Here is a 25,824-nt window from a genome sequence, read left to right on the forward strand (position 1 = left end):
CTATTTCAAGCCCAATTAAAATTTCAAGAGGCAATAAGCCCTCTTTGATTATTGCATCCATCCAGACTTGCTTCACAACAGCTCTTCCAAAGGCAATTCAAACAACCACTGATAATTTTGAGGACAAACCCCTCAGCACTGAACACTGTGTTCAACTGACTGCTTCTCAGTGCTACCATTCCCACAAATCATCTCTGCCTCTTGCATCCTTTCCCTTTTCCCAGCCTCATGGTGGTGGTGGGTTAGTTCAGACACCACATGCTACAGCACTGAAGCCTCTGAAAGGCATCTGGACACAAAGGCTTCAGAGGTAAATACTGATCTGTCTGGAGATAGACCTCTTCTTCCTCTACCCTCTGGTTCATGGGAACAATGACATAACTCTTCTCCATATGCAGCTGCTTCATCTGTGATGCATTAGGTTACCTATTATTCCCCAAACCTTACAGGACCAGACTGATTTTGAGAGATAATACATATTTCTACAAAGAGATCAATTGTATCATAATATCCATCTCACACAGCGTAGCTGAAACAATCTGTTCAGGATACAAGGTTTGCACGTGAAATTCCTCTGGGCATTTGGAGCGTGGACTCAGAAGGACACAGGCCAGACACACAATGCTGCACTTGTGTGTTATCTCAGGCCTAATGACACATGCGAGGTTGAAGCAAGATTTATAATTACATCATAAATGTAATTCACTGGCACAGGTTGCCCAGAGAAGCTGAGGATGGTCCAATCCTGGAAGTGTTCAAGGGCAAGCTGGATGGGGCTCTGGTCTTGTGCAAGTAGTCCCTGCCCATAGCAGGGGGGTTGGAACATGATGGTCTTTAAGGTCCCCTTCAAACAAACCAGTCTATGATTCTACAAAACAACACCTGGCCAGGCATCCACCACCGGATCCTTGTACACCCGCAACTGCCCTCAACACCCAGAGATGACAGAGCCATGTATCTGCATTACAAGTCCATTCATCTGCATTGAAGCTCCCCTGAAAAACAGTTACTCTGTGAATTTCCACATCACTGTGGTTTGTGTCAAGAACGCGTTTTCAAGTAAGAATCTACAGATCAGTGGCTTCCATAAGGAGACCAAAATGCTGGCTGTGACCATAGCTCAACAACCATTTTCACGAGCACAGGCCATCTCTCCACAGATGTCATTCCTATTCCACCCTATACCACATTACCTGTACCATTTTACCTGCAAAAGCAACCACGAGATACACAGGAAAAAAAAACAGATATGAACAAAAACAAGAAGTTTGAGCAGGAAAAGGTGGGAGAAGGAAGAGTAAATATACTTATTTCCTTATTGATGTGGATTTCAAAACCAAGAGAACCCTCCTTGAGGAGAAGGCTGGACCAAATCTCCAGTGGTTCCTTCCAAGCTAAATGATTCTGTGCTTCCTCACAACACAAAGTGTGCTATTTTTCCCTCAGGAATGATGCATCATATATACATATGTATATCTAACACAGTTTTTAAACTATTTTGATGTAAAGTCTAAAATGCCTTTATCAGAACAGAGGCCACTGCTTTTGATCAAAGACCTTAACAGTCTTTTAGGATCTGGGTGAATTCATCAACACAAGACACTGTTAAGGGAGTCGGGCACATTATCCTTCTTTACAGAGAATAAATGAAGTCTATACATGTATTCCTAAAACACTGCTGTTACCTGTATTTGATTCAGCCAGGAACAGGCTCTGGGCAGTAAGAGCAAGGCACCACTGAAAGACTTTTCCCAGATTGGATCTTCAACCACACCTCATAAGTAAATCTCCATAAATCTGATATCCCTGCTACCTTCTCAATAAAACACAACTTTGGGCTCAGTCCTGTTGAATGAGCTCAATATATTACAAGACTTCAATCCTTCTTCTTTAGGGTTATAAACCATGATTAAGTCCTATTTAAATTCTTCCTAGAACATCCTATGTGCCTTTCTTGTATCAAATATTCCCCTCAAATGGATTTTAATAGAAGCTGGAGACTTTGCAGCTTGTGTCATAGAATTTCTGCATTTTGTAACTAATGCAAGACCTTACGTCTGCCTTCAGAAATGCAATATTAAAGGTTTGCTGGCTTTAATGACTGATACCTAGACACAAAGCACATCCCCACACACGAGGAATGGATAAGTACATTTTTACTACCTACTGTTGCAAAGCTAGAAAAAGAAATGCAACACATCAGTCTCCACACTTCCACTCAAAAATTCCACCTATAGATGCCTTTCAAAGCCTCATGCATTAGCTATTACTGTAACTTTGGTATTTATCTTTATATTTCTAGTTAAGGTTCTGTATATCCAGACAGAACTATGACTTTTCAACTTATCTCTCAGGAAAGACACAGACTCTTACCCCAGTAGTATTACTTTTGGCACAGTTAGTGGATGAATATTCACAACCATCACGGATATTCCAACTGGGGAGGGGATTCAATGTCACACTTGATATTGTTTTGAATGAGAAGAATATGCACAAAGCCTTTGATTCCTATTATGTTCAGGAAAAAATAGGAAATGTTTTCTTAAAGTACAGCCAAAAAAACGGACTATTGTTTCTCCTGCGGTTGGGTTTTGTTCACAAATGTTTTCCCTCCAAATAATACCCATCTTCCTGTGTTTACATTCATATACCAACAAAAAACAGCCACTAAAGAGTTCCAAGCGGCCTTAGAAGTGTGGGTTTGGCCTCTTTTTTTGGGGAGGTGGTGGGGGTGCTTAAAGGGCAGGCTGTTTTGTTTGTGTCTGTGTGCACACATGCATGTAAAAGCTTTTAGACACCAGAGATTTGGCTTCTACATGTTGATCCAAAAACCAGTTTAGCTGTTACTTACATTTACACTAAATAAAGGCCATTGGTCTTGCTCATTCATTTAAGAAGCTTTCACTCAGTCTCTACCATCATTCTTGCATGGAATGGCACTTGTATTATGCTGTTAGATGTCACAATTAAGACTTCTCAGGCAAAATTCTCTGGATTTCTTGTATTTTAATACTGGTTTTGAGACACTTAGAGAATACTTGTAATGCTTATCCTTCGAGTGCCAATAAAGTCCCACAGTCATTTTTTTTCCTAAAAAAATATTAATTTTTATATAATCCAGAGTTTGTATGTCAAAATCTCTCCAAAAGTTGATAGAAAGAAATCAGAAAGATTTTACTTGTTTGCACAGAGACTGATTTTAGACTGAGAGTTACAGAATAAACCTTGAATTTCAGGCCCTTTATATTCATTCCTATGTTCTACCATCTCCCCCATCCTGTCTTTAGAAAGTCTTCATCTTTTGACTTCAGTTGTCCCAGGCCCTGTTAAACTATAACCATAAAATATGAGTTTTACAATATCCTGTATTTTATAAACCTTGAAGTAACTTTTGAAAAGCCAAAAAAAATAAAACCAAAGACAGTGTGGTTAAACAACAAGGCCAAGTGACTGTTAGAGGTATAAAATTACCGTTCAAGAAGTTGAAGTCATGCCCAAACAAGTTCAGAACCACCACCTTTGGCACATTCAATATAAAATCATGACAAAAATAGCCAAAAATATTCAAGAAACAACTTGCTAAAAGGCATAAGAACTAATAGCAAATCCTGCCTGAAGAGGCAGAAGCAGAAGCCTGCCAGCAGCCACAGGGCCAGCAGAAGATCCAAAATGTCTTCAAATAATACACAACCACTGAAAGAAAGTTACAGGAACTTGGAAGTACTTTAAATGAAGTAGTTGTATGGCAATGTCTTCTCCCTCCTTTTTTAATGAGGCAGGTATTGAAAGACATGTCTCCAACTGAAGCTTCAACAGAAGGATTTTAGAACAAAATTAATAAAAATTCAAGAACAAACCCTACTGTGTTTTTACTGTGGCATTTAAACTAACACTTTTTCTTCTCCAAGAAAGCTTCTACAAAGGTAAACCACCGCAGAATAAGAAAAACATTCCCAGCAAAATTTAAATAACTGCAAGTTGTTTCTTAAATAACTGTTCTTTTAAGAACAAAAAGAAATGAGAAATCTTGAGAAGTCACCCTGACCTGTCAAAAACAAGTATATCTCCAGCTTCTAAAATCCCAGTATCACAAACTGCTGGAAGCTTGGATAATGCAGTGGAGGTGCTTTTCCCAGTCCTGTACTTTTCCTTGGAGACTTGCAAACACCCTCTATCTGAAACAGGCCACCAAACTACCTAGAGCTCTGGTTCAACCCAGTGTGTCCATTCCACATGTACTCCTTCGAATTACTAGTCCAAACTCTCCTTTCTCCACACCACAGGTTTTCCCCAGACTGTTCAATCTCTTGCTGACCTTCCGGACCTAAAGACATGAGCAATTTCATAAGTAAGGAATCAAAACAGCTTACAAAACCTGTCCCTTAAAAACTGTTTGTAGCAAACTAACACCAAAGAACATCCTTTCCATGATTGATTATAGAGCCTGATATAACTAACTCTCAAAGACTGAATTTCTATCCACATCTATCACTAAAAACAGTTAAAAAAGTCTAAACCAACACAAATTGTGAAAATTTTTATTTCCCAAAGAATACCGAAGTTAAATTATTTGGTTTAACATCTAGTAATAACTTTGAGTATAAAAAAAGAATTTCTTGGAGAAAAAGATTTGTGCCAAATTTACCACTTAAAGACAAATTAAAAGGAAGAGACATGGGAAATTAAAACAATATTATATTGAGAAACCCATAGAAATCCAAAATGATTGTAAATTTCTGTTACTTTATGTGCACATTTTAAATGCATTTACATACAGGTGTAAATGTGTGTAAAATGACACATGAAATGAACGTGCACAGAGAAAACAGAGTTTTTACTTATACATAACATGCAAGTTTCATTTGTTGCCTTTTTTTTAAAATATACATCCACATAAAACTCATTTAGAAACCTAATGAGAGAGGTATAATAGAGTCTAGTCTGATTTGAGCTACACCAGTGGTGATCTTCTCCAAGGAAGCACTGTCAACCCTGAAGCTTTCCAAATCAAAGCATCTTCTAGACTTTAGACAGTACCTTTATTTTCTAAAAATATCATTTAACAATGATGTATGTTAATGTATCATTTTCTTGCTGAGCCATGGCAGTTTCACCTGAATATTTGCAGATGTTTATGCCCCGTTCCCAACTCCTCTTATGATCCAGCCAAGTACTAAGTTTCATTCTTTCAACTTTTCCTATAACTTAATTTTTCCATCCCTTTACTCCTTAATTAAATTCATGGTTCACATTGTTGGATGTTCATATTTTAAACAAGAGTCAGGCATCAATATATTTTAAAACTGCACTAAACATAAAGTACATTATAAAATAAAACATTATGAGCTTCTGAAAATGGAAAAAAGAATGGTATTGATTACAGAGGAGTTCTCACTTCCTGTAAACATTTCTATCTCTCTCTCTCTCACAGACATACACACATTTACTTTAAAGGAAAACCAGAAACAAGAGTTTAATTAAACACCACTAGGCTGAATTTCAAATCAGGGAATAAACAGATGGCCACACTTCATAGAGCACCAGCAGGCCACTTCAATTAACTGGGACTGGGATCAGGGTCATGTCATGGGAGCTAGAAGATGTGAACCAAATAAACATACATATATATATGTGTGTGTGTGATAGTTATAAATAGTATAACATTAAAGTATTTACCACCATAAAAAACTGGTACCAGCAAAAAGGGAGGAGGCTTCTATTTAAGGCCATCATTAAACCCAGACATCTCCTCCAAGTGCATCAGTACTTGCACAGACTTCAAATCCAGTTGACTTTGTAAAGAAGAGCTTAAAAAAAACTAAATAAAGGTGTCCTTCTCAGCTTTTCTACAAAAAATCTCTAGTACTGGACTTGTACTCTCTAATTAATAGAGTCCCCAATATTCAGATATATTTCCATACATAGGTAAGTATTTATTAAACTAAAATCAGTATTACAGTACAATCAATTCCTTGAGTAGAATCATCTTCTGACACTTCTGTGTTCAGTAGAACTTTCCCCTGAGTCAGTACTAAGAAGGATATTTGCTATGACTGACACTGAACTTAAGGGTGAACACCTACACAAATTTTCAATAGTGCAAGAGATGTAAATGTAGGGGAAATTAGAAAGGTATAAAACTCCAAAAGCAACATTGGATATTTCTGATGCTCTTGAGCCTCTCAAATTTTAATTCTACACCCTGATACCTTGCTGCCCCCACTATTTCTGTATCAGGACTAACTCTGCAATGCCCATGGGGTGCCACTGACATCACCTAAATCTGAACTCTGCAGATTTCCTTCACCTCTCCCTGTACTGAAAGCTGATAACTCTGACCCTTATTCTAATAATTTGGTTTTACCTTTTCCCTTTCCTTTTAAAAAGAAAAGAGAGATGAACAAATTCATTTAAATATTCACTGGAAATAGGAATTACGTATTTTGGAGGGAAAAATGCTGTTTGCAGCACTTCTGTATCCAAAGGACTCTCAAATTATCTTACAGAAGGCTTCACAGAAGAATTCTGCATTTAACACAATATTGGGTTTCTTCACAGGAGAGGTTCCTAAATATATAAATACAGCACATCTTGGATTTAAAGACAGTACTGACATGTATTTATATGCAAATGAATGATATAAATGTAGAACATAGTCTGGAAATAACGTTGATATTTGAATCCACCATTCACAGAAATAATTTATTTGGAATTTGCAAATTAATTACATCATGGAAAGATAGTAACTTTGTTAAGTATTTATAAAAGTAGTAAATACCTGAAGTACTCACAGCAGTGGAGTAAGGGGTATGAGCTCCTGTATTTTCAGCCCAGCAGCCACAACCATAAAGAGCTGCCTAAGGAAAGAAGTGCATTGTTCATAAATTTTAAGTATGCAAGATTTGTGGTTTGTTCCCTTCCTTAAAAAAAAACAAACAAACAAACAAAAAAAACCCCAAAAAATCTCAAACCACCACCAACAAAAAAAGAAATCCAAGAAAAATCTATTAATACAAAAAATAAGAAAGAACATCATCATTGTATTGCAATTCCAATCCCTTTTGCTACATTCTTTTTTACTCTTCTTCAGATCTGAGTGTTTGTCACAGATCTATGGTATTTTAACCTAACTTACCAGAAAAGGAGGGTACAGATATAAAATCTGTTCATATAAAATCTCTTTCACTCTGCTATTCCAAAAAACCCAAAAACTCTTAAATACATTTCAATAGAGAACTGCTTTTAGGACAGTGGCAAAAGTTAACCAAAAATACAGCTGTACAGCAACGGAGGATAACATTTTTGATGCACCTCAAAATTCCCTCACCTAATAACAGTAAGGTGACAAACAAGAAATATAAATATCATAAATATTAATAACATTAATGATAAATAGAAACAGAAATTATTTATAAACATAATAATAAGTAGCACATCGCAAATACCTTCTGTGTTAATGCCTTTGTCACTTCCACCAATTCACAAGATCATATAAAAATTAATTAGGACAGCTTTCCTAAATATTGAGGGAAATCTTATTTTAAGACTCTTAAGCATTTAAGAGACTATTTGTGGTATTAAGGAGGTATTTAAGCCCAAGAAATTAACTTATTAATATCTCTGGCAAAAGGTAACTCACTACAGAACATCCTCTTACCTATCAATGTTTTACTACACTGATGGAGGACACTAAGAACAAAAACTGCATTTCAGTGAAGTGAAAATGCCTTCAGTGGAGAACAACAGTTTGCTGTCACTGAATGGTCAATACCAACTAAAATATTGCCTAATAATCACCTGACCAACTCTTCCAGGATGCTTCAGTGCTAAACCTCCACTGGAGACAGCAGCAGCAACATTTCCTTCTTGGTCAACAACAACTGCGCCAACTGTATCCAACGTTCCTGAGTCGTTCTCCTGCAGGACACACAAACAGGAACAACTAGTAAAAACAGTATATTAGAGGCAGATGATACTTAGGAGTGTGCAAAGTACAGTAGACAAAACCAATCACAGGCCTAGCAACAAAATGGATTTGTTTTCATGCACATTGTACCCGCTGTGCTGCCATAAATCTTCTTAAAACACTCTCTTGCCTCAGACAGGACCCAAAGAAAAAGAAGGTAACAAGAATGTAATAACCATCTCAGAACTAATCCAAAGCTTAAATCACCTGCCTTTACTCACAAAAGTGCCAAAAATACTCTTTTTTTTAGTGGTGGCCACTTGTCTGCTAAGAAGTGATTCACCAACTTACTCCGAAGATCTCATACCAAAAGGCCCTTCCCAAAAGCTTCAAGATGGAATTTTCAGAGGCTCTGATCTTTAAAGATGTATGATTAAAAAAACACACAAAACAACAGCAAGAAAAACCAAAACAAAATCAAGAAGCAGTTTACCATGTCAAGAGAAAATTCTGATATTCTGAGTGAAACGATAAACAGAAGCCTTGAGAAAAAAATCTCCCCTAGGTCAGATTCTTTCACCAAGATTTTTTTCTCAGTTTAGGAATCTTTAGTGGGTGAAACAATTTAACATTTGCTCATTAAAAAAGTGTCCTTTACCATCATTTCTGAGGTAGATCTCCCCCCCAGGAGCAGGGGTCTTCCAACATTCATTCCTGACTCAAGTTCTCCGTCTGCTGTTCCACAAACACTTCTGCTCTCTCCCCTTGGATCTTTGTGCCCTTCCCCTCTTCCTCAGTACACCATGTTCAGTCACTCTTAAAGAAGGAGCAGTTTTCCCCACTCTGCCTGGGTTTTCCCTGGATTCCCCTCTCTGCAGAACCCAGGACAAGGCACCCTGACCTTCATGCCCAACCACACACACAGCATGCAGTGTACAGAAAATAAAACCAATGAACAAAATTCATCCATCATCCATCACATACTCCAAAGGTGCACACTACTGCTGCACAAGCCTCAAGCCTCTTATATAAATTTACTTGACAAAGGATATTAAGCTTTTCATATAAATGTGAAATTTTTGCACTAGGATCCAGAGGGAGGAAGAAAAAAAAATACACCCAACTACTCAACTTCAAATTAGAAAGTTCCCGTTATCAATTAGAATTTCCAATGTCACTTATCAAGCAGAATTTTTAGGACTCCTACATTGATGATACTCTGGCCACACTGAAGAGAAAACACTTGAGTTAATACTTTGTCAGTCTTAAAAGGAAAAATATGCAATGCAACACTACAGTATCTTTCAAGCAACTGGAACTCCTAAGAATGAGTGTCATCCCCGGCTTTCATCCAGAGTAACAGTAAGTTTTTTCTCTGCATCTACATCTAGATCTTCCTTAGCAAGTTCTACTCTCAGAAGTTGGCACTGACCATACTCAATATTAAAACAAGCAGATGGATGTCTCAACAGCATAGCAGAGAAACTCCTTAAAAGAAGAGGGGTGAGAAGTTATAGACCCAGGGTCTTAACTGGCACTGGGAAGAAGAGCAAGTTAAAAAGCAGAGGAAGGAAAAAACTAGGACAAGGAAAGGCAAAAGGAGTTTTGAGGACTGGAACAAAGGGGATAAGGAAAGAGCATGCCCCCTTGATTGAAAAGATGAATGAAAATTAAGCAACCCTTCCCTAACATCTCGTGTGCAACTGTATTTCTCAGCTCTGGAGACTTGCAGACATGGCCTAACTGAGGTAACATTAACCCAGTCTGAACAATACTTATCAGTGGATTCAAAAGTTCTTAAGCAGCAGAGTAGGCTGCTCACTGGAGGTGCAGACTCCCATCCTTAGGAGGTTTTCAAGACCAGACTGGACAAAGCTTTTCCCTATGTGAATTCTCCTATAATTTCTACATAGAGAAGAACTACTAATATGATACAGGTTTTGTTGTCCCTTCCCTGCCCCCTTTTATCAAAGGAAGTTATACCCTCAACGAGAAACTTGATTAATAGACAACTACAGATATGAAAATCAAGCCTGTCAAAGTTAGGAAATACCAGAATTAAGGCCACCTGTGCAATCTTAATTCCTATTAAAATCAAACATTTAGGGCTTCTATAATGAACAGAAATACATCTCAGAAGGATGATCAGTAAGTTTTTCATATCATCTGACAGCCTAGGAAAAAAATGTTTGCAGCTTTCTTTGCCTCGTGTAAAAGTATCTGCTCAATCTGCCATCCATCTTCTGCCTTGGCTCTCACACACAAAATATTTGCCTTCAGTACCTCCATTACTAATTTCTTTCTTAGAAAGATATTTTAATCAAAAATCCACAAGCATTTACAAGTATATGCTAGATGGAAACTTTCTTCACCGTTATTGCATTTCAAAGATCTATTTCCCATCAGTATGTGCCATCAATTCAGTGGTAATTTGCTTGCTTTGGCTTATTTTATTTTTAAATGAGGCAACTAAGGAGGTCGGAAACCTTTTCTAAGGGAAGCATTTTTAAGGGAAGGTTGTGTTGGCCCACACAACCCTCTGAAGTAAATCTGCATCAGTCAAGCAAAGGAATTCCATATCTTCCTTCTCAGTAACGTAACTTTGTTAGGGGGTTTTTTGTGTGTTCAGAAAAAGATTCACTGATATACAAGTGACGTTATATTTATCCTTGCTCAGTAAACTGAAAACCAGTGGGGACCAGTTCTACTCCATATCCCATGGGAAAAATACACTGTCAGATCTATTCTAGACTTACTCTGTTTGCTCCCATTTCAACATTACTGACTTCACACACTTACAAGTAACATCACAAATCAATTCTATAGTTTAGGACTAAAAATCTAATACATATGTAAACCGCACTGACAACCCTATGACTTCTGAACCAGTAAATGAAGAGTTTGTCACAATTTAACAAAGGAACTTCCTGTGTATATCCTGTGTATCTCCACACAAAAAGGCATCACGTGCCTGAGGAGTTCCAGGAAGTATACACCTGGTGAGAAGACTTTCAGTGTCACACATTTCATCTCTTCAAACCATAAGGATGTTGAAGAATACATAATCCTGTCAAGCGAGTATCAGGATAATCAAAACAAGTATGTTAAACACTACAATTCATGAAGTCTAAAATAAGCCCAAACTTTACATGGGTCCAACAGGGATTAAATAAGACCCAGCTTGCTTGCCCTTATCTTTTTATGTATTTGATTTATTAATTTAGCACCTTAGATTTAAGAATTTTTTGAGTTCTCTAAGGAAACTTGATTATTACTTGGTGATATCTGCTAATGAATTCCATACTGACTTCAGCTAATAATTTATACAAGCAGGTCCACTGCAAAAGCAGTTTGGGGGTTTTAATGATGTAGTATTGCAATCTAAAAATCATCTATTATGTAGTTAAAATTTTGCATGGAAACAACCAAAGGTCAATGTGCAAAGTAAGACCTCACATTACTTAATTAATTTGCATCTTGTGACAGGAAAGGAAGTTAATTTCATGAAACTATGGTCCAAATACTCAAACTTTGCTAAGAACATGGATTTAAAGCAGGAAGATGCTCATCTGCACAAATGCAGAGTTCTGTCAAGTGTTTTAGAAATCTCATCCTTCCCTTTTTCTGCACATAAAAACCCCATAAACAGTCATCATTATAAAAGCCCCTAAGGAAGGAATTAACGATTTAGAAGAGCTCTACCCAGTCCCCACTAGAAGATTCTACACCCAGGGCCTTTTCTCACAGAATTCCAGAACAATTACCATCAAAAGTTATCTATGAGTATAACTGACAAAATACCAAATTAATCAGATTGAAGTAATTAACATCTATATGCTATTACCCAATCATCTAATCATACAAAGCTCTATGAACAACCCCAGCCTTCCCAGCTTAACAGTAGTTTGGTGTATAAAGAGAATATTTTGTCTGACTTCCACACGCAAGATGAGGGAATTATTTCATGCCATATTTCCACAGATGAGTTCTGTTGTTTTGGTTTGGTTTTGTTTTCACTAGAATGAATGAAAAGTATTTAGGTTTCTTTTCCCATATTAAATGGATTTTGAAGTGTACTTCTGAAGTCTATGAAGTATTATTATCAAAGGCCATTTCAGTACGAATGTGGGATGGAAAAATTTCTTTCTTTTTTAAGGAATAAGAAATATATAAATTCAAATTCCTGTTCAAAATGCAACATTAAATAAGACAGAGTAGGACTGCCATAGTTGATTGCTACACTTACTATTACCTGCACATAAACATTTTCTAAATATGTTCAGTCTTAATACAGTAGCTGAAGACCATGAAACTGTTGATTCCACTCATATAATTCAAACTGGGGTGCAAATACTTGGTTATATATGTTAAACAAGATAAAAACCAAACCAGGTTTATTAAAACTCAAACTAAATAATGTTATTTATGGAGTTAAATAACTAGCCTATAAAATACTAACTTATAAACACTAATCTATACCAAAAAAAATCATGTGTACTGTAAGTTCTTAGTGCCACTTACTGAAATAAAGGAGAGGACAACTCCTCTTACAAGTAACTTCAGCAGAGCTGTAAAAGAAGTTTGTAATAGTAGAAGGCAAAATAAAATTAGGGCTCTTAGCCAAACTCTTCTAAGTTTTTTTCAATGACAATTTCCTCTGGTAAAAGACAGGCTCAGAGTAAGAAGACAAACATTTACTTCTGGTATTTACTGGTGCTTGGGGAGAAGAACTCGAGAATGGCATCTGGCTGAATGAACACATCATAGTCACTCCCCCTATGAGTTTGTTTAGTTAATTCACACAAAAATTATTTCTTAACTGTGTAAATGAGTAAGACTCTACAACTTGAAGTCTAAATTTTTACACCATTTTCAAAATGGTGAAGTTATTACTGGATCTTCCTGTGTGCAATCATACAACCCCCCTGCAAATCCTGCATTGGGTCAACAATGAAAAACAGAGCAAATAGAAAATTCCATTTAGTCAGGAAATAAAAGTCCTTTAGTAATTTACACTGCCAAGTTTTTCCATACAAGCTCTGAGAAATTTAAATAGTCTCTCATTCTTCTTGAATGAGAGAGAGTTTTATTGAAAACTAATTTTTAAAAGTGTATTTTCTTTTTTAGCTGGTGACATTTAACAGCAGCTAAAACTTCCAAGTAATTTCAGTCTTTTTGGTCTGCAACACTACCTCTCCACACCAGCCTTTTTGTTATGATCTCCTTTCAACTTCACCTTTGTTAACATCCTTTCTACCTTGCTCTTCTCCCAGCTTGCAGTACTGGTAACAGAGGGACATAAGCTCAGCTGCAGCACAGAGTCAAACTAGATAAAAAACCAGCCCTGAACTCCTGCCGAAAAGGACATTCTGCAGCTCCAGAGAGGAACAGCAAATAAAAAAGTTACATGACTATCTATCAATTAAAGGCTAGCTTTGACAAGAAGATTGACTTTTAATTATTTGAATATTTAAATGGTTCTAAATTAATTCTTTTTAAACCTTTTCTGAGAGTTCAGCTTTGGCAGTGTGAGTTTTGGGACGACAAATCACGTGCCTCATCCTTGCTAAATGACCTTTTTCCACTAGCTTGGAGAGAATTATTCTATTTTTTTGTTGTTGTTGTTAATTTGATTTTCTGAAGGGAAAAACAGACAGTATGTGCCCAGCAAGCTGACAAACCCAGTGTGTGGTGTTACTGGATTACTTACCAGTGAGTAGAGAGCTCTATTTGATAATCTCCTTTACCTACCACCACTGGCCTTTGGGGATCTCCCACAAGTGCTGCACAGGACTCTGGAGCCCTTGAAATTTCAAATTGCAGGTTGGTAAGCTCATGCATTGGCATTTGTTTCAAGCATTGACTTGCCCCTTATTACATGAACATCGATACTGTACAAAGACCCCTCCTCCCTCAGCTACACTTCAACATTCAGTTTCTCAAGGAGGTGTGTGAAGTAAACAGGGAAGATTCCAAACAAATAACTAACTTCCCCCACCCCCTGCAATCCTTACTTTCTTTACAGGTCTTATCTCCTTGAAAATCAAAAAATTAGCACCATGCTAGGGAAAACTTCTAGTCTAAGAACACAGAAGAAAACTGCTGAATTTATCACTAGTTTGCACTCGCACGGACTACATAGAATACAGTTTTTTGTCAATTCTCTGGGATTTATACATTATTTATACCTACACACTGGTCAGACAGCTTATCAAAGTGGCCAATCTGAAAAGCCCACAGGCCCCAAATAAAGCACAGGCATTTAATTTAATGAGCTATACTCATTTAACACAAATACTGTGACTGACATTCTCACAGGTAACAAAGGCTCTACATTCAAACTAGGAGGGGAACAGAGGGAATCCTGGTGGTTTCGTAGCACAAGTAATATGGGCCAGGTCAATGCTAGATGCATGCACAGATGCACATGTTTACCTACCTGATATTTCAAATTTCACCAATTCCAGCTCCATAATGCAGCGCGCTCAGGAAACATTAAAAAGTGGGAAACAGTGACAGAGATCCCAAGCTAAAGAAAACGTTTTGGTAAATAATTATCTGTTTGTGTTTACATTTGTCATATTTCCACTTCAAAACGAGCAAAAGTAATTTTCTTAGCATAAACAAGGTACAAAGCGTATGGTATGGTTTTCAAAATAGCAAGGCAGAAAGTTTCAATTGCAATAAGTTATCACTGTATCATCTAAACATTGGGATGGTCAAGGAGAAGTGGCTTCTGAGGCTACATTAATCTTACTTATCATATATGACAAATTTATTAGCAGTCAGCTGTAAGTTTAGGATGACACAACAGAATGTGAAACAGGAGCTAACCTTTTCATTTGATTGTCTTCTTTTCTTTAGTTGAATGAGATCTGTTTCCACCTTTTCGGCCAACTCCAGCTTCCTCTTGTTCCTCTTAAAAGCTGCTAAACTAAACCCTATAAAAATAGTTCAAAAGCAATAACTAAGTAAAATTTACTTAATTTAAGCAAATACTGATAAGTTGACATTTTGAAGGACATATACCCCACTTCTTTACTGACGCAAAAAGCATCAATAAAAAAGCCAACAACTAAGTATTTAATTTTCAGTACAAAATGTTTACATCTTTTCCTAAGTTAAGAAGCTCTACTATTGTTGAGCAACAGTGATGAATAAAATATCTCGCAGAAACACACTGGTGAACACATGGAAGTTGTGCTGGTCTAAATCTCTCTGTTTGGCAAAGCAGCAGCACTGCACAGAAAGGAACAGAATAAGTGGCTTGTGTTAAAATTATTGTTTTTGACTGCTGACAAGTAAATAGATACCATGTGAGCTCATTCTGATATCCATAAACTTAGGTTACTATTTTATTACCTTAATTGCATATGTGTATGCTTACCCATATATATTTAAAGCCACACAATAGTCTAGCAATAGTTTTATGTTCCATAATCCAACACAGTCTAAAGACCACCTAGGTCTTGAAAAGGCAAACATGTATTTTCCACATCTAAGTCCCACATTCAGAAAGGAAGTGTTCTCTAAAGTGGAGTGAAAAATAAAATTGTTATGCTTAGGAGACCAAAATGACATGTTCCCATTTTAGAAGTTTCAGTTCATGAAAAAATTGCATATATTGATACGTTTAGTTTAAATTAGTTTTGACTCTATATTATGTACAGATTATTTTAACATCCTCTGTAAAATGTAAAGAGATGGGGGAAAAATGTCTTTTGTCACTTGTTTAATCACACCAAATCAAGCTATTGGGAGAGCAGAGTAATTTGAATTTGTGACTTACACAAGGAAGGTTTTCTACTTAAACTTCAAAAAATGGCATTTTAAATGAAATTCTGAATATAGCTACATCACTATTATTCAGAAGACTGGAACAGCTGCATGAACAGTCTACGAATAAAGTCAATATTGCAGAGCCAGCAGAACACAAAGCTTTCATTTACAATTCTCAAAGTAACAGACAGTGAGCATTTTACTTCTTTGAAACTTCTCCATGTAGGTGCCAAATTCACCTAGTGAACTCTCCTTTAAACCTGTTTTTAAGTATATAAAACTGGACCTTAAACTACCCACAGTTATTCAAGTACATAACCTAAAAGTAATGAGAAAGCTGGTATTTCTCTCCAAAAACCTAATGAATACCAGTTTCTTAAAACTGCAAACACATATTAATCTGCCATCACCAAGAAAGGAACTTGTTCTAATATACAGAGCTGATTAATGCACCTACTTTGGACAACACATTTCTACATTTGAAATGAGGTCCAAGAGGTAAAACCCAAACACTTGATAAGGGGGAGCAGGTAAAGAATCATTTTAGTCAAGGACTAATTGGGAGTGGGGAGAAATAAATAACAGGCCTCACACAGAATCGAGAACTTGTTAAACAGAAGCTTCCCAAATAAACCAAGCCAGAACATTGTTTTTAACAGAATTTTTAAACAGGAGAACTTCTAAGTTGACGTGAGTTCACCAAGCACAGCAAATACCTGTGGGCAGAGCCACAGTGTGGGTGAGTAGGAATGGTGTGTGGCCTTGGTCCTCCTCAAAAGCAGGTATTACACCGGGAAAAATATGCCTAAGCCTGTTACCTGCTGCTGGCACTGCCTCCTGCCAAGTCATAAAAAAGGTGTATCTGGACAGGCAAAACAAACAGGAGGGTGCAGGAGCCCAGACAGGCAAACCTGAACATGAGCAGCTTTCCTTGCACTCCAGAACCCAATATTAGCAATGTCCTGAAACCTTCTGCAGTATTTGCATGTTCCCCAGTTCAAAATGTAGAGGAGACATGGACTTATTCCAAGCTGCTCTTCCAGCTGCACGGTGCTGCTATAAGGCCTCTTAGCAACTACACTCCAACTACTCCTTGGAGTATTTATCCTGTTTCATTCACTTAAAGTCCTCAGTCCTTTGCTAAGCAATTAATTTTCAGAGTTTACCTTGAGCTTTAAGATTCTGTTTTTCCACAACGAAAAACATCCTGAAGATTTGCTTTGGAGGATCTAATTGTGAACAGTAACTTCTTAACATGTATTGTTAATTCAAACTGGTATCAATAAGTTGGGAAATATAGGGCAGAAACCAGGTCACTATTAACAAGGAAGTTTATCTATCTTGGTCAGACAGACAGATGAAGAAAGTTTTCTAGTAACATACAATGATGTAGGTAGGAAGAGATTTTATGAGGTTGTTTAGTCCAATCCCCCCCTAAGAAAACAAATCCAGTTTAAAAGGACTGCATAAAAACCTGTCAAGAGATAAGAGATTTCACAACTCCTCCGAGGTTCTGCTCCAGTATTTGACCAATCTCAGGTTTAAACAAATAATGTATTAATTCATACTCTTCACTTTTATTCAGTTTATTCAGTTTATCAGACCTTTCCACCCTGTGAGGGAAAGTCAATCTAGTCAGACATCCCCTAGAAGGGAAATTCTTATGTTCACACTACATTCAGTTTCAGGATAGTTATTAGGATTAACTTTCATCTAACTGGTGAAGATTTTGTTTTAGCAAGGACTGATATTAAAAAGAAAATAATTACTACCAGTAGTTATTAACTCCTCTTAGCAGGATAAACCAGCTAATACCTCTAAAGTGCCCCAAAAACTGTGAAATAAAGGAGCAGTTTATAAATCAAAACTGAACAATTTTTTCCTCTGACATAGTTATGTCCAACCTCAGTTAAAAATAAAATGTCTTGAATCTTAAATTTGAATTTTTCTCTCCAGAATAAGGGAATAAAGACCAAAGCAAGTGAAAAGCTGCCTACCCTCAGTTTATTCCTGTGTTTGTGATGTTCTACCTATGTAAAACCACTATAAAGGCCACTAAAATAAGCAGCACTTTGGTTGCTTCGTCTTGCTCTACTAGTGACAAAAGAAACTAAAAAACCCAAGTGAGCTTCAAACTAAACAAATGAAAGATGAATTAGAGTTTTCTGAAAACATCCTCTAAGTTTGGTCCTTGACAGAGAATATATTACGGGGTTTTAAGTTCAATAAAAAACATTTCATGGACTAAAATACAATCCAGGATTCAAATATGCTTAGTTGACAATGCACACACAACATGGAAAAATAACCCACTGCAAATTTATTTTGAAATTAAGTAGTACACAGAGAAGGAAAATTCCTACACACAGTTTGAGTTCATAATTCACATTAAATCTAAAATAAAACCTCAACTTTGTGGTTCAAAGACGCTACAAAATTTCACTTGTCCTTAATGACAGTATAAAAACCACTCTCACCTTCTCCAACAAGACAGCATATTCCAAGCTTGAGAAGAGGAAAGGGACACAACACAGTGATGAAGACAGGCATGTTTTCCTAAAACAAATGTAATATAGCTACATCAGCCTGATGTTACCTGGGGCCAAGGAGAAAGGGAAGTAAGAGAGGCAGAGCTTACTGACTGGGGAGGAAGCTACAAAGAGAGGTAAGGGAGCAGATGGAATTTTAGTTTGAAAAATTACTGACTCACAGCCCAGAGGTATTGTTGTTGGAAATCTATGGAAAGGTATTTAGTAAAACATTCTTTGATTGTGCTCAAGAATTTAAAAGTTCAGTTGCAAATCAAGTAAGTGCTTTCAGATAAAAATCCCTGGCAGTAATCCCTACCCAGTAACAGCATGGATGCTCAAACTCATGCTTAGAAGAGATGAGTTTTGGGAGCCACAGAATACAACCAGCTATTCTGTCCTGCTCCCTCATTTATGCACCTACTGGCATAAAGAAAACTACTTCAGAGTTGCTAGGAGAGAAAGAAGAAAAAAAAAGGACAAAAAATCCCATAGCTTTACAAAATAACTGTCTGCTCATCTTAAAGTGCCATGCTCAGGCCTCATCCAGATTAAAGACTTAACAGTTGATAAGAGAACTAAATATTGTTAACCAAACTACTAAAATATTATTAAACAAAAGTATTATTAAAAGCTCAGCACCTCAGTCTCACATTTATGGCACTTATCACATGTCCCTGCAACGCAGCATGAGGTGACTCTTTAAGAACGAATGAATAATCACCAAGGACCCGAAAACACCTTCCCAGTCCTCCACATTCTCTCCCTGTGGAGAATGTTCAGTGGCTGAGCACAGAACAGGTGGAAGTAGCTCCTGCTCAACACCCCTGGCCTGCAGGAGAGGTTGGTATTATGGGATGTGTTGTCAGAATGTGCACTTGAGAATATGACATATTATCTGTAAATGCAGAAGAAAAATCTCCCAGGTACATTGTGCTCAAAGCTAAGACTGTTACAGATGTTCCCATTATCAAAAGGTTTTTGTATTCCGGGGTACCCTGATGAGAAAGGGCCACAAGGCCTTCATTACACAGTAATTAGCACAAAGTTCATCTCCTAAACTAGCACAGCTAGATAATAAATGCAGCTTTTTCGCAGGCTTTTTTCAACGTTATCACCACATAACAGAAGGAGATGAGAAAATAATTTTCACCAAGCAGGTCAGTGGAAGAAAAAGAAACAGATCATTAGTCTCTGAGTCAGTTCAGAGATGTCATCTGTGTGCCACCTGATTGATATAAAACTTGCACATCATCTGCTCATTTCTTGTACTAATGTTGCTGGCACTCTGATCATTCCCTTAACTCTTTTTACTGTTACACTACATACGAATAAAAATTTAATCAAAAATCTTGACAGTTCTATGAGATAATGATACAGTGACTAAGTAAATGAAAGACAACTTCTACACAGCTTTTCAGAACTTCTTAGTCACCTTTCAAAGCCCATCAGAAATGATCCAGAGAACAGAGGTAAGAGAAAAATTATTAGAGAGAAAATCAGACTTGTTCTACTCATGAAGTCCTTGAAACTACCGAATTGTACATACAGAAAAAAATGCAAGACTAAGGCACTATTTTTCTTTAAATAATGGTACTATTGATACACATCTACTAATTAATTCTAGCCCTGTGTACTTTAAACAGGCTTGTAGCTGACAGGCTGTTTATTATAACACACTATCATTTCTTGCCCAAAGTTAATGCAAAACATTTTCAGGAAAAAGCCCACGTTTCCTTAAAATCTCCATGCTTTTTTTACCACATCTATTCCGTTCCATATTTTCAGGCTACATTAAAGATTCAGAAAATATTTAAGCGAACAATTAAGTTCCAAATATAGAAGTAGCAAATACAAATTTCTAGCACCTCTAAACTGCAAATCAAGTTCAGGATGATACTCAAACCTTCCTGGCTACACTGGAAACACAAACACCATATCCAAGGTTTCTATTACAGTCATTAAAAATTATTATGCAACCTGTAAGCAGTTCAGCAGTCCTTGTTTAAAAGCAAACTGTAAATTGAAAAGACTAAGAAAAGTCTACGAATATTTTTGAATCTTTAAAGTACAGACCAATCATATAGCACCCCCTGGCAGACAGTTCTTAGAGTCAACTGAAAGAGCCAGAAAGCTTTCTGCATTTTATCTTTCTATTCCATATTAAAAGAGAATGCAACTATTGGAGAGAAGAAAATTAAAAAGGAATATACTAGCAAATTAGTTAACCCACAGGAATTCAAATGATCCTGTGAAGAATTCTGTTGAGCAGTTGCTAAAATAAATGGCACAAATGAAAACAGGCAGATGAAAATAAATTTCATTTTAACAAAGCTATTTTAAATGACAAATTAACACCACTTAGGCTTGTGTTGGGACTAAAAGACTACTAGTGCTACTTCCCATGTTGTCACACTTCGACAGAGACTGCAACACGAATGGGAAAAAAAGGCACTTGTCATCAAAAGCATATTAAAAAAAATAACCTACCTCTCTCAGAGCACTGCTCTATAGATCTGTACTTCCTAACAAGAACTCAGGGTAAACTGCTGCTGGATAAACCATTTCTTAGTACTTCCTGGAAGAATTTTTTTTTCCATCAAGAAATCTTTCCTGCACCATGGAAATTTTCATTCAAAGTATCTTCTAGGTATTTTGGCCCAACTTTTTTCCTGGGTAACTTACAGCCATTCTCTTGGCTGCACTTGGCTGTTCAGATTGGCAAGTGAAACTACAATATTATGTACAAATCCAGGGAGGATTTACATCATGTATTCAGATTAATCAAGCTTCCTAATCAAATCCTCCTAAACCCTTGAGTTTCCCTCCAGATCACTTCCATTCTCCCCCTAAAAAGAACGGAACAAAACACAGTGTGAGCCCCTGCCCTGAGGCACTGACTGGACCCCATAGCACAGTTCCAGCAATATGGCAAATGGTTTTCTTAATGCAGTAATGATGAAGTGAGGAGAGAACTGGGAGTGGGGCAAGTTTTGGGGGTTTGGAGGACAGGCAGGCAATACTGGGGGGCTGGGAGATATAGGGTGTCACAAGAAGTATAACAGTCTGCATGACACTTATCTAGAAAGGGCTCTCCCTAATTAAAGAATCCAAGAGCCATAAGATAAAAGGGAATTTCCTTGCATGCATACAATTGGTTAAAAAATGAAAACAAAGTATGAGTATAAAGGGCCTGTTATAAGTGGAATTCCAAGCCAGCCGACAGTAGCACTGACTCTGTTCAACAAGATGTGATTTTACTGGGGACATTAAGTTATTCAAGGTAATAAGAGGACTTGACCAAAGAAGGATTTGGAGGAGAAACCTGACAATAAAGCTGCAGCTTTTATTCATCAAGTCTTAAAGTAATGAGAATTAGGTTTTTTGCAGGTACTGAAACTAATACAGGTTCAAGAGGAAGCAACAGTCTCATGGCAGAAAATGCCACTGTTTGCCTCCACGTATGCCGGAATCACTCAGGAGTCAGGAATTTAGAGTCTGGGATAACATAAGGGATAGAAGAAGTGAAGTATATATTTGCTCTGTTCTTACATTCTTCCTTAAGCATAATTTGTGGCTACTCTTGGATTCCAGTTATCCAACCATGTGGATCCACTGCAGCTATTTTTGTTCTTACATAACAATTTACTGAAGTGCTTACACTCACCTCCACAGTTACAAGTTTGCTGCATGAGTAGTTGCCTTCCTTCTCTCTCCCTCCAAACACTTAACATTGTAAGCACTAAAAGATGCTGTCTTACACCACATTAAATTCATCAAATCAATTAATTAGCATCTACTACTGGCTGAACAGACAATTTCAGATAAGTGTTTTGGTTATTACTAGCACAGGCACAGATATTGGCAGCTGAAGACGTACCTCAAATGTTGCATATTTAAAGTGTATTTTTAATATTTGTAAGAGATTGCATTATGCAGTAATTTAGAATTTCTAAATTGTAATTCCACTCTTAGCACTTAGATTACACTTTCAAACCAGTCTCACTAGCACAGGGTAACAAAGCACTGGGATAAGCCAGTATGGGCTCTGTATTGGCAGGCATTAGGCTCTAGTATAGGCAGGAATTAATAAATTCAGCTTCCTTGCAGGCTGTGGGCAATACAGGCAGATCACATTTCAGGTGTTGTTTTACTTTAAACCACCCACTCTGTGCACCGGAAAGCCACCAGATTCCTACAGACGGTAGAAATCCCATTTCCTCACATACTTGGCAAACTGGAGAAGACAAAGCAGGTGAGCCTTGACATAACCTTGATGTAGTTCAACAAGTAAAGTGGTTTAAAATATGCTTCAGTTTGGTGCTGAGATACTTTGATGATAGTTCTGAGGGAATTATGGAGCGTGATGGCAAAGCTAATCCTGCCACTTTCTTTGTTACTGACAACAGGGTGAGCCCCATCCCTGCAAACCGACCCCCAGTCCCAGCTTTACAGCATGTGGAACACTGCTCTTCCCATCTCAGGTCTGGGAAAAGGGAGACAGGATAACACAACTTCAAGAATATATTTTCCACGTGCAGAGGAGCCAAAACATGCTCCTAGTTCCTCCTGTTAATACCTACTATAAGAACACGTCTAAATCTGGATTAGGGTTTTGGGGGGTTCAGTGTGGTTTCTTTGTAATTCAGTTATTACATGTATTCTTCTGGTGTTTGGCAATTAGTTCAGCTCTTCTTTTACAGAGTTATTCATCAGTCATGGAATTTCCAGTTAATTTACCCCCAGTTCTCCATGCAAACTCTACCACAGCAATTGTAGCAAGCACAATCAAAGGTCTCCCTTCATTTGAAGTTTGTTACATTATTTAACACAACAGCTCGCTTCAGATGACATCTCTTTGTGGTTGCTTGGAAACAACATTCTCTTTAATTGTTTCTTAAGGTATCTAACCATCCCTTCCATGGTCACATTGGATAAATCTTTAGCTTTCTTATATGTAGCCTGTGAGAGAATTTCCAATTTTTCAGCTCTGACAATCTCATGTTGTCACACATGATTACTTTCCAGTCCCACTGACCAGAGGTCAATGTGACACAAAACTAGCTTTGCTAAGGATTGGGATGAAAATCATCATAACATTTTCTACAAATGATTTTTCACATTTCTGTTTGGTCTTTCTTGCTGCTCTGTTGTTTTTTCAAAAGAAAAGAAACAAGAAACACTACCATTAATGATTATACTGCAAAATTAACTTGTCAGTTCTAGTTGTTTCAACTGTTCTGATGCAAATTGTTTTGTTAAATAGAATGCACTGAGTAGACAAAAAAAAAAGTGGTATTTTGGAGCTTGGTTATTCTTCTAATGTTTCTCCAACAAAAATTCATAGTCTGGATAAGGCAAACCAAAGTAGCAGTAGTCATTGTTATTTTTAAGATGCAACATGTAGATTTGCTCTGACCAGGGTACATTTTAACTAGGAAAGGCATCATCTGGCAATTAATGTCACAACCTAATCATCGCTGTCACAACAGAAACACACTGGTACTAGAAACAATGGAGACTTGTGCATGCAAACAGAATTAGTTTGGAGATCTCCTTTCTAAAGCATCTCCTATACTACTTTCCTACAAAGCAAAAAAAAACAAACAAACAAACAAACACAAAAATCCCAAAGCTTTAAGTGTTTTTACTTTTTTAAAGCCACAGAAATAAAGATGCTCTGCTTAACTGATCCCAACAGTTGTTCTGCAAATGCTGTTTTGGACAGCACATGGATAGGGCAAAAGTTTCAGTCATGTGGAGCCAGAAATGAAACCTTTCTGTTCAAAATGAAATGTACCATGAATATGTATGAAAATTGGCATGATCAAGTAAAACAGTGTCACTGTTTCAGGGGTTACACTAAAGCATTGAGTATTAGCAACTCTGAACTGCAATTTCTAGATATTTATCTACATTTAGAATTAGACCCAAAAAAAGGTTTAATGGGAGTTCTGGGCTTCAGTCTCTGACTTAGGGACCAGTCAACTGTTTTAAGTAGTAATAGTGTTTACTGTAAAATAAAGAAACATTCTGTAATTTTCTGTGTCCTCCTCCTTTGGGTAATGGCCTCTGATTTTTCCTGCATAACCTCAACAGGCAGCACAGGGCACGTTCACCCCTGCAACAAACTACAGAGCAGTAGCAGCACTTTCCAAAAGGCAGGGGGGCTGGAGAAGGGAAGGAAGGGGAGCCACATCCTCCTTTCCATGGGTAAGTGCACTGATTTGTAGCCTAGTTTATAGATGGTGTATAATCACTTCTTTTATTTTAAGACAAAAAGTTCTCCTAAGAGACTACTACTAATATACAGCACAATCCAAGTCTGTTTTCTGGGCTGGGTTATTCCATCATATAGTGAGGCCTATCTAGGTTAAAAAAAAGGCAAATTAATTTGACAGCCTGTTTAGACCAGAGCAGTTCTGGACAAAGACTCAGAGATGGGTGTAACTACAGAATCTGAGAGTCAAACTGGCACCTGCCCAATTGTGATACATGGCTAGCTGATGCTTTTAGGATCCAAGATGGATCACAACTGGAGACCTGCAGGACTGAGCTGTTAAAGAACCTACATTTTGGTAAAAAAATAGGTCCATCATTGGATTTAGTTCTAGAATCACAGATTCACTTCAATTATATATTGCTAAAATGCAGCTGAAGTAACAGTTCAAAGGTTTTTCTATTTAGATACTTAAATTAGTGAACTTAAACCACCCTTATATACCATAACATCATAAAGCTAGTGGAATGTTAGGAACAGTGAATGGATGTGCACCACAAAAGCTGAGGCACCATCTAAAATTACTCTGTCCTGTTCTTCCTACTGACACCACCAGTTTACTCACTTGTAGCCATGATACCTGGAGGACATGCGGGTATCCCGTGATCAACTGCCCATCTGTAAGCTCCTTCACCAACTAAAAAGCTAGGAGACACAGAAGAGGGAGTTTAAACAAAGCCATATAACAAAATCCCCCTTTCCTTGCAATTATTTTTCCTATTTGGTTTGGTCATTTTTAAATTGTAAGCTATGTTTCATAGAACTGTCAGCTATAATTACACTTAGCAACCTTATGTATTTTCATAATGACTATGCAGCTCTGACATTGGGTTTATTACTGGATAAAAACAAGTGCTATTAAATTTGAAATTCATTACCAAATAGCACAAGCTTTCAACTGCAGCTGAAACAGGACCAAGCCTGTCTAAGACTCTTGCTCTCTGTAACAACTTAGCAAGATCCTGAAGACCAAGAACATGGGATGAATGAGGTGAGAATGGTACTTCCGGAAAAGTCAGCCACTGCAACAGGAATATCAAGAAGTATTTCAAGAAGTACAACACAGGCTAAAAATTAAGCTTATTTAGAAGGACTAAGGTCTCTTTCATGGAGTTTTTATCAAGCATTTCCAAATGAAACTAGCCTACTGAATTTTTAATATACTTGTAAAAAAACCCCAACCATCTGAGAAGTTTTTTTTCTAATCACTATTGAACACTTTAGAGTAGTGAGAAAGCACACACTGCTGTGACAATGAGTGAGAGCAAAACAGAGACATGGAATTCTTAGGGAGAGGGAAAAAAAAGCAAGCCTCAATTATCTCTGTTGTT

At 37.2% G+C, this 25,824-nt stretch overlaps 1 protein-coding gene across 6 annotated transcripts in view; it reads right to left on the minus strand.

Moving 5' to 3' along the window:
* TASP1 (taspase 1) overlaps window positions 1-25,824 on the minus strand; it is a 78,115-nt gene that overhangs the window by 32,656 nt on the left and 19,635 nt on the right. For 4 of the 6 annotated variants that reach the window (XM_051792689.1, XM_051792692.1, XM_051792690.1 and 1 more), the window contains exons 7-10: window positions 25,059-25,138; window positions 14,741-14,847; window positions 7,798-7,917; window positions 6,779-6,857 (exon numbers count right to left, since the gene is read on the minus strand). In XM_051792689.1, coding sequence (XP_051648649.1) covers window positions 6,779-6,857; window positions 7,798-7,917; window positions 14,741-14,847; window positions 25,059-25,138 — 386 coding nt within the window. The remainder of the gene's footprint in view (window positions 1-6,778; window positions 6,858-7,797; window positions 7,918-14,740; window positions 14,848-25,058; window positions 25,139-25,824) is intronic. The other 2 variants (XM_051792693.1, XM_051792695.1) reach the window with 2 other exon arrangements.

This window comes from Manacus candei, unplaced genomic scaffold, assembly GCF_025592945.1.
Source record: "Manacus candei isolate 608988 ecotype Guabito, Panama unplaced genomic scaffold, ASM2559294v1 h1tg000035l, whole genome shotgun sequence".
Lineage (NCBI taxonomy): Eukaryota > Metazoa > Chordata > Aves > Passeriformes > Pipridae > Manacus > Manacus candei.